This window comes from Emys orbicularis, chromosome 8 (assembly GCF_028017835.1).
Source record: "Emys orbicularis isolate rEmyOrb1 chromosome 8, rEmyOrb1.hap1, whole genome shotgun sequence".
Lineage (NCBI taxonomy): Eukaryota > Metazoa > Chordata > Testudines > Emydidae > Emys > Emys orbicularis.
In genome coordinates this window covers 75,097,164-75,109,610 of record NC_088690.1, presented here as the reverse complement: position 1 = coordinate 75,109,610, position 12,447 = coordinate 75,097,164, and the positions used below count along the sequence as shown (strand labels likewise).

Here is a 12,447-nt window from a genome sequence, read left to right as displayed (position 1 = left end):
CCCTCTCACATGTATTCGGTAATGTGTGGTCAGCTCTCAGCTCGAGATAGGTACAAACCACTGGCTTTTACCTGGCTGCTGCAGCTGTGGCGGTCAACGCGACTTTATGTCCCTCTGTGTTGTGTCGGCATTTAGTGAGCTGTTCCTGAACGGCAGGAATAACGAATCCCCACTGTTCCGCCATGTTTTATTCCCTAAATTAAGTGACTTTGAAAAGTGTCATAGTTTGTCCAGTGTCCTCCCGGAAGTAGATGTCCAAGATGTAAATGCTCCTTAGCTTTTGGTTGGCATAAAGGAATCCCAGGGATACCTCTCATTAAAGTAATCACGTTGAACAAGTGTATATTTAATTCAGTGTTCTGCCTCAAGAGACCGTGGAATCGCTCCACTGTGGGGGAGGTATTAGGACTTTATACACATTAGTGGTTGAAGTCTTGGTTTGTGAGACGCATGTGTAACCTCCAGAGGCTGCTAAAGTTAATCTAAGGCCCACTGTAACTTTTCCTCGGCTAATCTAGTTTAGCTGTTTCTATTTTACTTTATAGTAAGAATGTGGGCGAGAGGTTTACTCTGCACCTTTGAAAGGGAATCAAATATCTTGTATTGGAAGCGAATGTTTTTCCCAATCACTATCCAAGTGCTTAGGGCTCATAATTGTGCAACGTTCTGAACTCCCGCAGCTTTCACTGTGGTCAGTGGGAAATAAGGGCAGTCCTCACTCTGCAGATTTGCAAATAGTCTTAGAATCTCCCCAGTGTGGTTTTGTATCAATATGGTGGGTGGGTAAGTGAGGTGCCTCAGAGTCAGAGAAAGAAGCTCTTGGATCCTATACTTTAGAACAACATCTCATTGCCATGGTGTAGTATTACATCTTCATTATTTCTGAATTAATAGCACCTGATATTGTATTGATTAGGCTATTATAATTTTGTATGTGATTTCATCTAAAAAATATGACTCTGAAAACAAGTAGCGTTCCCTAGGAACTTGCTCTTGGTGCAGTTACTGGTTATGTAAGAAATTAGTGCCATATCATGTGTTCTTACTGATTTTTTTTTATTTTTAAGCTATTATAATGGTTAGAGAATGGACTTTCAAGAACACTAAATACCAACCGTTTCATACTAACACAATCTGTGGTTGTATTTTAACACGTAATAACAAATGCAGTGACTATATGATTGTGGTATAATATTTCACTGTCTTTCTCATTTTCCATGCAATTTTATTTTCCCTATACATAGATCGGGGGTATAACATTTGCCTTTGTTTGTCCTCTGGGTATATAATAGGCCGTGATTACATATTTCAGTTATTTTCTGCATTTGAATGGGTTGGATAGGTTTTTGCTGTAGACTCCGGTTTGAATGAGAAGTCAAGAATTAAATCCACCTGCTTTGGGTTTTTTAAATACTTGAAATGGTATTCATTTTGCACCTCAGTAAGCAACAAATTGGCAGAAGTTTGAGTGTTGTAGGTTATTTCCGTTGTTCTTACTAATTAACCCTTGTGCAGTCAGAATAATATAGGAGCTTTCAGTTCCATAGAATTGTTTGATCATGAGGAATAAGACAACGTGGTAAATCCCTGAACTGATAAGAGCCTACCGTTTCTGGGACAGGTGCTATATATAATTTGTGAGACATATACATTAATGCACATATGTTTTCTACACAAAAACACAAGAGTGTTGAAAATGATAGGGTGGGAAATACATTATTTGGTAGTCTTGGAGGCAGGGAGCAGGAAATATTACATATGTAAAAGCAATGAAAAATTAGCCTTGTAGCTTCAATACAGTTTCTGCTGTGGTTATTGGCTGAGTCCCTGTGGCGCTGTCTGCCAATGAGGTGCTGAAATGAGACTGAATCAACTCTGCTACCCCAGAAAGTACAACGTAACCCTTCCAGCGCTCGCCAAGCAAAAGCAGAGAAAGCAGGAGCAGGAAGGGAAACCTCGCTCTGGCTGCTGCAGGTTAGATTTTTCCGTAATCATTATTAAGGATCTGCACCCTCAGCCATACCAGCTTGTGCATCCAGCAGCCAACGGTGGAAATGGGCGACGGAAGCCAGGGCAATAAATGGAAAAGACCAAGTCGTTTCTCTCTTTGTTTCTCTCTTGCCATTTGGATTTAATCTCTGGGCAGATTCGATATTCTGTCCCAGAGGGATCCCAGCAGGGCGCCTTTGTGAGGAATATAGCAGCAGATTTGATGCTGGATATTGATTCCTTGGCGGCTCGCATGCTGCAGGTCTCTGATGAGGCGAACAGGCAGCATTTTCAGGTGGATCTGGGAAGCGGGCCTCTGCTTATAAAGGATCCAATCGACCGGGAGGCGCTTTGTGGGCTGAGTTCTAGCTGCGTTATGCAGTTAAGAGTTCGTGATTGACGTTCCCTTTGAAATGTACCGAGCAGAGGTGGAGATCGCAGAGTTAAGGACAATCCTCCCAGCTTTCTGAAAAGAGAACTGGATTTAGGAATAGGGAGCCAGTGTCCCCGGGACAACGGATCCCGCAGGAGAAAGCACGGGATCCTGATCTCGGCGGTAATTCCGTCATGGGCTGCAAAGCCCCAAGGATCACTGCTCTGGAAGTGAAGATGCGCAGCGATTGGAGTCTCGTGCCAGAGTTGCTGCTGGGTGGGGCTTTAGTCAGAGAGAAACAAGTCGATACCACTTGGTATTAACAGCTCTGGACGGGGCCGCCCGCCACGATCCGGGTTAGCAAAACTCAGGGTCTCTGCTCTGGACGCCAGTGACCATGCTCCGCTCTTTGATCAGTCTGCCTAAAGGGTCAGCCTGCTGGAGAGAACGCCACCTGAGCCCTTGTGGTCCAACTCAACGCCACTGACCCAGACAGGGTCACATCACCTGTTTACATCACCTGGGGTGGTAGTGTAGCCTAACTGATAATCCTGCAGCCTAGGATTTAAAGGAGCTGGGTTCTGTTTCCTGCTTGGGTATTGAGTGATCCTGGACAACTTAGTTCAGCTCTTTGTATCTCATTTAGGGGGGAGGAATAGCTCAGTGGTTTGAGCATTGGCCTGCTAAACCCAGGATTGTGAGTTCAATCCTTGAGGAGGCCATTTAGGGATCTGGGGCAAAAATCTGTCTGGGGATTGGTCCTGCTTTGAGCAGGGGGTTGGACTAGATGACCTCCTGAGGTCCCTTCCAACCTTGATATTCTGTGATTCACTCAGTGGCCACGTTCACCGTGCACCCCAAAGCAGGGAGGTCACACTGCTGGGCAGGCTGGATTTGGAAACCGGTAGACATTAGGAATTTGACATCAAAGCGAAAGATGGGGATCGCCTCCCACGGAGGGGCGCTGCAGCGTTAATGTAGTGATGCAGGATGTCAATGATAACGCCCCGGGAATCAGACTGACTCTGGTGCTGGGCCCCATCCCCGGGAGCGCCGAGCTGGAGGCTGTGGCAGCGCTCAATAACGCCAAAGATCTGGATTATGGGATTATGGAGAAGTGACTCTCCGCATCGCTGAGCACCTGCCCGTCAGACTGAGATCCTTCTTGAGAAACCAGTTCTCCTTGGTTACTGCAGCTCCCCTGACTAGTGAGACGTGTTCCGGCTACGCAATCACAGTCACTGCCGCCGCTTCCAGATCGCCGCCTCTTTCCACCGAAAGAGCTTTGGCGAGAAACCTTTCCTCTGTGAACCACAATCCGCCCGCGTTCCTGGAATCTGCCTCCGAGGTGCTTGTGAAGGAGAACACCGCCCCCGGCGCCCTGGGGTTCTCTGCGTCCGCGTCGAACCCAGACTCAGGCCAGAACTCGCTCAGTTCCTACTCCCTGGTGTACACCCAGCCACAGGAAGCACCCATCTGCTCGAACGTTTCCATCAACTCCCAGACCGGCAGCGTCCACCCCCTCCGCTCCTTTGACCGCGAGCAAACGCAAACTCTCCAACTCCAGGTGTAGGCCAGAGACCTGGGAGACCCGTCTCTGTGGCAGCGCCTCTGTTCGCCTCTCCCTTCTGAACTTCACTGATAACCCCTGCCATTTGATACCCGCGGGTCAAGCCAGCTCTGTGTCTCCGCAAACCCTTCCTCCTTCTGCCGACGCCGCTTAACTGGTGATCAAGGTGACGGCTGTGGGCTCAGATTCGGGCCCAAACGCCTGGCTTTCTTGTCAACTGATCAGCGCCCCAAATCCTAGCCTGTTTGTGGTATCACTTTACACCGGGGAGATTAGAACCGCCCACGCAGTTCACGGAGATATTTTGCCCCCAAATCTTATAATCCTTGACCCTCCTCTGTCAGCCTCCCTGACCCTTATGGTCTCCATAGAAGACAATTCTATTGACGCCTTCCCTGAATTTAAAGAATTTTCCACAGCCAAAGAGAACGAGTCCCACTCGACCCTGTGCCTGATTCTATCTTTGGCAGCGATCTCAGTCATCGCCTTTGCCTCCTTCCTTGCCCTGCTCTCCAGGTGCTGCAGAGACAGTGCTTGTGATTATAGCTGTTGGGGAGGGAGCTGCTCCTGTATTAGACAGTCCAGTAGGCGGCGGGAGGAAGTCAGACACTCCAATGGAATTCTCCGCACACAACTTGGCGCTGAAGAGCCTATTAAATTCATTGACGTAGGGGGAAATGCCCACATGCCCCAGACTCACTACTACGGATCCTTTGTTTCTTCAGCCTCCAGGAGCAACAGCTTCAGGTTGTTGAAACCTTTCAATATATCTCCAGCGGGGGACGTTTCCAACCCAACCTGCCAGTCAACAGACATGAGCCTGACCAAAGAGGTGAGAAGCACTTTTGATCGAGGTGAGGGTGGCCCAACCCCTCAGCTGCAGGGAGAGATGATAGAACTCCTGGGGCATATGGATCAGCGCGTGTGGATGAGCCTAGCTCCCAACCGGGGATTAAAGGAGAACAGTAAAAAATGATTATAACCCCTTCCCATTCTTTCCAGCTGCATCCTTTACAAGGGTTTAGCAGAATACTCTGTGCGCGATCTTCACATAGCGTTTAAACGAACTAAGAATGATCGCAAGTGAGAGGAATGACGTTTAATTTGGTAATGATTTATATCACTAATGTTAGTGTTCGCTTGTTTATTTACCGGTCTGCAGGAAATGTGCAATTTCCCAGATTGTGAATGGTAAATCTGGCCTTTGGAACAAACCGATACCCGTGACTAAGGTAAAACGCTTTAAAAGCTTTCGGTGAGTGATTACTTACAGTTCAGTTCATCCGCTGCCGAGTGCAATTGTTGGCTGTTGGTAAATTGCCTCCTATCGCTCTTAGCCGTGCTGGCCCTTTAAGCGTTCCCCATCACTGCCTATAAGCGGAGCGTGGGTGATTCTCTTCCACGAATCAGATGTTGCCGTTGCGGTGGTGATCGAGTCTCCTCTGACTGACAGTGGGACTGTCCCACCCCCTTCCTCCGGGCCAGAAGAAGCGCGGCTTGTTGCTGCTCTGCCGGGAAACAAGGCAGGGACGCTGGCACTGCGCCGCTCTGCTAGCCTGGAGGGTCTGAAACCCGCCGCCTGCCGCTGCTCTCACCCAGTGGCCTCGGCTGTGCCGGAGCGGAGAGAGCTCCGGGAAAGGCAGGGCGGGTTCTCCCGGTTTGGACTGCGCCATGGGCTCAGCGATGGAGAGCAGGGGGTTCCTGCAATGGCAAGTAGGCGCTTTGCTTCTGGTTTTCTTCCCGTTGCGGGGTGGGGGGCAGGCGGCACAGATCCGTTACTCCATCCCGGAGGAGTTGGCCCCGGGATCCTTCGTTGGGGATGTGGCTAGGGACCTGGGTCTGGATGCTGCCCGGGTGGCCTCCCGACAGCTGCAGATCCTGCCCGGCTCGGCTCAGAGGCACTTCAGAGCAGAGGCGCAGACTGGTGTCTTGGTGGTGGAGGAGCGGATAGACCGAGAGCGGCTCTGCGGCTCTAGCCCGCGCTGTCTGCTGTACCTGGAGATCTTGCTGGCCAACCCGCTGGCCTCCCACCGCGTGGAAGTGGAGGTTCTGGATGTGAACGACAATGCTCCGGCGTTCCTTACTAGCCTCACCCTCTTGGAGATTGCCGAGTCCGCAGCACCAGGCGCGCGGTTCCCTCTGGAGCCTGCAGAAGATTTGGACTTCGGAGCCAACTCCGTCAGCACCTACCGGCTGAGCCCTCCTGGATGTTTCACCTTGAGTGTGAAGAATCTTAAAGACGGCAGCAAACACCCCGAGCTGATTCTGGAGAAGGCGCTAGACAGGGAGCAGCAGGAGCAGCATCGGCTGGTGCTCACAGCACTGGATGGTGGGCTTCCTGCTAAATCCGGAACTGCTGAGATTATCGTCTCCGTTATTGACGCCAACGACAACCCGCCCGTCTTTGGTCAGCCCGTGTACAAAATAACCCTGCTGGAAAATGCGCCGGAGGGGACTATGGTGATTAAATTAAATGCCACCGACCAGGACGAGGGGACAAATGGAGAGATCGCCTATTCCTTCAGCAGCCACACTCGCCAGAAAATCCGGCGGTTGTTTAGCATTCAGGAAAGGACCGGAGAGGTGAGAGTCCTGGGAAATGTCGACTATGAAGAGGGCACAGTGTACGAGATCGATGTGAGGGCCAAAGACAAGGGCTCTCCCTCTATGGACGCCCATTGCAGCGTCTTGGTGGAGATAAAGGATGTCAACGACAACGCCCCTAGCGTTAGGTTCACATTGCTCTCAGCCACGGTTCGAGAGGACGCGCCAGTGGGGACGGCAGTGGCTTTTCTCAGTGTAAGTGATGGAGACTCCAGGGAAAACGGAGAGGTTCAGCTGCAGCTCCCGGCAGACATCCCCTTCCAGATCGTATCGTCCTTCAGGAACCACTACTCCTTGGTCACCAGCGGCCCGCTGGATCGGGAGGAGGTTTCTGAGTATAAGGTTGTGATCACAGCTACAGATTCTGGATCGCCGCCACTTTCCAGTCAGAGCAACCTCCTGATAAACATATCGGACCTGAACGATAACCCACCCCGCTTTTCCCAGCCTGCCTACCAAGCGGAGGTGCCAGAGAATAATGCTTTGGGCGTTCCCATCTGCTCCGTGTCCGCCTTTGATCCCGATCTGGGCCCGAACTCCCAGCTGTCTTACTCCATCGTGGATAGTACAGTGCAGGGGCTGCCCGTTTCCTCCTATGTCTATGTCAGCGCCGAGAACGGGACCATCTACAGCAGCTCCTCGTTCGATCATGAACAAATCAAACAGATAGTTGTTCAGATACAAGCCAGGGACGGCGGGTCACCGCCTCTCAGCACCAACGTGACTGTCTCCATCTTCATCCTAGACCGGAACGATAACGCTCCTCTGATTATCTATCCTGTGGCTCGGAAGGGGTTCCTGGCCCAGCAGTCCGTCCCTTTCTCTTCGCAGGCGGGACACTTCGTGACCAAAGTGACATCTGTGGACGCAGACTCGGGGCGGAACGCATGGCTCTCCTACAAACTGCAGCAAGCCACAGACCCAAGCCTCTTCAAAGTCTCCCCATACACCGGGGAGATTAGAACTACCCGAACTCTCCTTGAACAAGACTCCCCCACGCAGAAGATTGTCCTTGTTGTCGAAGACTGTGGGGAGCCGCCCATGTCTACCACAACCACTGTGATCATGAACATAGAGCAGGACCCTGACCGGAGCTCAGCAAACTTCAAGAGGTCTAACCTGGAACAGGATGGCCTTCCCCACCTGACAGTGTACCTCATCATTGCTCTGGTAGCAATCTCAGCCCTCTCTGCTATGACTTGCGTATTTTTAGCCGTGAAGTGCCTTAGAAATGCAAGAGCCAGAAACTCGGATGCAGTTTGGACTACTTATCTAAAGGGAGGGAATACCCTGCAGGCGGGGAGACACTTTGATAGAGGTCTTCAGAGCGTGGAGGAGAAACTGGAGTTTCCCACTGCCTTTGGGGGAGATTTTCTTTCTCTATGTCCTCTCCAAAGGCCTGGTCAGACTCCATTATCAGAGGGGAGCAATCACCTGTTTGCAAAACCCGTTAGTCAACCGGACATCAACAGCTCAGACACTCTTCTGGCCAGCAATAACCTCAGCGATCCCAATGAGGTGAGAAGTGAGAGACAATTACATATTTGGTGTTTGAGTTAATGTCTTCTTGTGATGTCCTTAGCATGTTGGTTAATTGCTTTTATTTCAGATGACTTGTGATTTGGAAAACATCTATTTACTCTTTGGTTTTGAGTGAGGGATTAATATTGGAGTTCCTGGTGAAGAAGGCGAGGTATTTCTCTTAGCCTGCATAGAAGTAATAACTGTACTGTTGTCCTTGTACAGCAGCTTTTAAAAAGTGCACAATGGATTGTGTCTCTGGAAATCCTCCTGGTGTCTTTAAAATACACGGCAAGGCCTCAAAATAGTGTGGTAAATGTGAACATTCTACTCTTTTTGGGGGTAAATTATCGCAATAGTGTTGGGAGACCCTGACAGATTTCTAAGTCTTGTGTTGAAAGGTGGCAGTTGCGAGGTGTTTAGAAAGTGCTCTGGTCTATCTGGTTACCCTGAGGTTTCAAAATGATATTGGGGATATTTCGCCAAACCGGTGAAATGTTTGATGTGGAGGGTTCATCAGGCTTTAACAAATACCTTTTCATAGCGTATGAAAACACTGTATACAGAGACCAGGGTTCTGCATTCATCACAGCTGAGGATTTGTCCTTTGTTGCGATGAGATGGGTGACAGCTGAAATCACGATCGTGGTTGCCAAAGCAAAATAATGAGGATTTGTACCTTGTATGCTTCAACGACGTGCTGTTTCCTTGAGAACAAAAATCTGAGCTGCTAAATTTAGCTGCCAAAACCACTGACTAACGCTTGTGAAATGTAATTCTGGGGGAGTTAGTCCTCCTGACGCTGGCTTGCGGCTCTTGTCTCTGTAGCTTTAAGTGTTTAGGAGGCGTTGTCATTGGCCGAGAGCGGATAGAGCTGTCATCCAATGAGGTGCTGATCTAGGCTGTAGGGATCTGCTCTTCCTCTCTGTACCCCCCCCCCTTTTCCTCCGGCGCTGTGGCTATGATTCAGCTCCCCTCCCCCATCCCACCCCCTCCACTCAGTGACTAACAATCGCTGCTGCAGCTAGGCAAACCCGGGCGCCGTTCTATCAGCTGTGGAGGGGAATACCGGGGATTTTAGAAGCTCGTATCCAGACCCCGGTGCCTCCTGTGTGCCGGGACAGGACAAAAACTCTTTCTAGGAGAGGATAGCTCAGAAATGGAGCCCAGAAGCCCCGGGCAACCCGCTTGGAAATGGCAAGTACTGAGTTTGCTTTCCCTGTGCGGCTGGGGCTGGGTCTCTGGGCAGATTCGCTATTCAGTGGTGGAGGAGTCGGAGCTGGGAACAGTGGTGGGGAATATGGCTCAAGATCTAGGCTTAAAGGTGGCGGATCTTTCGGGTCGCAGGCTGCGCTTGGGTTCGGAGGAGAACAGACTGTACTTTGCGGTGAGCCTGGCCAGCGGCGCTCTGCTGGTGAATGAAAAGATAGACAGAGAGAGCCTCTGCGGAGCCAGCGCGGGGTGTGTGCTGCCGGTGCAGGTCGTCATAGAAACGCCCCTGGAGCTTTTCCGCCTCGAGGTTGAGATTCTGGACCTGAATGACAATTCGCCCAGCTTTCCCAATGCCCAGCGCACTGTGAGGATAGCGGAGTCCGTCACCGTGGCTGCGCGCTTCCCTCTGGAGAGTGCCCAGGACCCGGATGTGGGGACCAACACTGTCAGCGCCTATCGGCTCAGCCCCAGCCCGCACTTCTCACTGAATGTGAAGAAGCTCAAGGACGGCAAACTCTTCCCGGAGCTGGTGCTAGAGCAAGCCCTGGACCGAGAGGAGCAGCGAGAACACCAGCTGGTACTGACTGCCGTTGACGGGGGAAATCCGGCCAGGTCAGGCACTGCGCAGATAACCGTGGTTGTTGTGGATATCAATGACAATGCACCTGTGTTCGACCAGTCTGTCTACAAGGTCAGCGTGCCGGAAAACACCCCTGTGGGCACTCCGCTTATTCAACTCAATGCTACTGACCCTGACGAGGGCCCCAGCGGAGAAGTACAGTACTCCTTTGCCGTTCACACTTCCGACTCCGTCCGGAAGTTGTTTTATTTGGATCCCCCCACTGGCGCCATCCGCGTTCAGGGAGTTGTGGATTTCGAAGAAGCGAGTTTCTATGAAATCCACGTAAGAGCCCGAGACAGGGGCGTGCCGGAAATGGAAGGCCACTGCGTTCTCCAGGTGGAAATAGAAGACGTCAATGACAATTCCCCAGAGGTCCTGCTGACCTCCTTGGTGAACCCAGTGCCAGAAAACACCCTCTTGGAGACCGTGGTGGGGCTTTTCAATGTGCGAGACCGAGACTCGGGTGCCAATGGGGAAGTGAGTTTAGGAATAGCACCAAACCTACCATTCAAAATTAAATCCTTCGAAAACCACTATGCGCTGATCACCCGCGAGAAGCTGGACAGAGAATCCGTCTCTCAATACACCATTGAGCTGACTGCCAGAGACGCAGGATCCCCCTCTCTGACCACCGAGACCACAATACTTCTGAACATTTCGGACGTCAATGACAACCCCCCTCGCTTTTCTCAGACTTCCTACAACGCCTTCCTGAGAGAGAACAACCCCCCGGGCTCCTTGCTCTGCACCTTGTCGGCTTCCGATCCCGACGAGGGAGAAAATTCCCGCCTCACTTACTCTATAGCGAGAAGTCAGATCCAGGATGCGCCTGCCTCTTCCTTCGTTCACATTAACCCGGACAATGGTAATGTTTACGCGCAGCGCACTTTTGACTTCGAGTTGCTTCAGGTGCTGCAAATCCCCGTGGCTGTGCAGGACTCGGGGTCTCCTCCTCAGGACTCCAATGTTACCGTCTACGTCTTTATTCTGGATGAGAACGATAACGCCCCGCTCATTTTGCACCCGGTGACTGGCAGCCAGGTCGCAGCGCCCCAAAGGATACCCCAGTCTGTTCCCGCTGGCTACATGGTCACCAAAGTCACAGCAGTGGATGCAGATTCTGGCCATAACGCCTGGCTCTCCTATTCGTTGCTGCCACAGTCTACAGACCCCTCCTTGTTCCGAGTGGCTTCTTACACAGGAGAAATCCGGACCACCCGGGGCTTCCAAGACACAGACCTGGCCGCGCAGAAAATCGTCGTGCTAGTCAAGGACAACGGGGACCCAGCTTTATCCTGCACAGTCACCATTATGGTTTCCTTAGAAGACAAAGCGTCGGAGGAAAACTTCAAATCTCGCGATTTCCTTACAAACCCCAAAGATAAGCCCGACCTGACTCTCTATTTAATTATTGCGCTGGTGGCAGTTAGCATGGTGTGTCTTGTTACTTTCATCGTATTCTCTGCAAAGTGCCTCAGGAAAAGAGACAGATACTCCTGTTGCTGCCTGAGCAACTCACCCTCTAGGGACATTTTCAAACACTCCAGCCCAAAGCTTCAGCTGAACACGGACGGCACGTTGAAATACATGGAGGTGACACTGAGGCCCACAGACTCTCAGAGCCAGTGCTATAGGACCTGCTTTTCTCCAGGCTCAGACAGAAGTGACTTCACCTTTATGAGACCTATGAGTTGTCCCCCGCCTAGTGCCCTAGCGATGGAAACTGACACTTTCTTATCTGGTACGAATACATCGAATGAATCCGGTCAGGTGAGATGGCACTTTTGCCCTTCATTTCTCACAAATGACACGGGTGTCTTGAAGCGTGTTTCCTATGTGACCAAGGACAGAGCAGCACATGGGATTTGTGTCTAGGGATGAACTGTGAAAATGTGTCACCATCATGAAGTGCGCTCAGGCACCAAGGGTTTCTTTTGTTTGGTTTATGTACAATAACGCTCCAGATGTTGTGTGTAAGGCAGGTATTCCAGACACACTCGTGCTCACACAATGAGCTGTTCATTAGTTTGTGAGTCAGAAAATCAGGGATTTAGTTCACTGGACTGTGCCTTAAACAATGACAAATGTATAACATGGTTATGACAGGAAGTGTGCAAGCAATTAATTACATGAGATTAATCAAGAAGCTCTAATGAGGGAAGGGAAGGGAGGGGAAAAGAGAGGGCTGGACATTGATTATTTGTTCTCATTTAACTAACTTTCAGTTCCAAATGAGACCGGCTGAACCTATCTCTGAACCCAATTTAAAGAGTTTTAGTTCATGCAAAATATCAGTGTGTGTTTTCAAGAAAATGCTTCTGTTTTGCAAACAGGTAATTCGGATCACACTTCTGCAAGCCTTGTTGCTGACACTCATGCTTAAATCACAAAGAGTTCGCTTTGTTCGTCATTGTCTGCTGTTTGCCTGGTGTCTCTAGGTTAAAAACTGCAGGTCCACGGACCTTTGTTACACAGCAGCAACTTCCGCCCATGGATTGGTGCTTGTGTTGCTGTCCCGGGAAGGAGGCTGGTGATTGGATAAACGGGAAGACACTC

The 12,447-nt window shown here is 50.6% G+C and overlaps 2 protein-coding genes and 1 pseudogene across 2 annotated transcripts; all 3 read left to right on the top strand.

Moving 5' to 3' along the window:
* The first annotated feature begins 2,080 nt into the window (after positions 1 to 2,080).
* Positions 2,081 to 4,908, top strand: LOC135882913 (protocadherin gamma-C4-like; annotated as a pseudogene).
* Positions 4,909 to 5,603: 695 nt separating this feature from the next.
* LOC135882912 (protocadherin gamma-C4-like) lies at positions 5,604 to 8,958 on the top strand. The gene is made up of 2 exons (XM_065409943.1): positions 5,604 to 8,054; positions 8,893 to 8,958. The coding sequence occupies exons 1-2, from the start codon at positions 5,604 to 5,606 to the stop codon at positions 8,956 to 8,958; spliced, it is 2,517 nt and encodes an 838-aa protein (XP_065266015.1).
* Positions 8,959 to 9,216: 258 nt separating this feature from the next.
* LOC135882911 (protocadherin gamma-C5-like) lies at positions 9,217 to 12,425 on the top strand. Its single transcript, XM_065409942.1, has 2 exons — positions 9,217 to 11,661; positions 12,330 to 12,425. Exons 1-2 carry the CDS (start codon positions 9,217 to 9,219, stop codon positions 12,423 to 12,425), a joined length of 2,541 nt encoding a protein of 846 aa, XP_065266014.1.
* Positions 12,426 to 12,447: the final 22 nt, after the last annotated feature.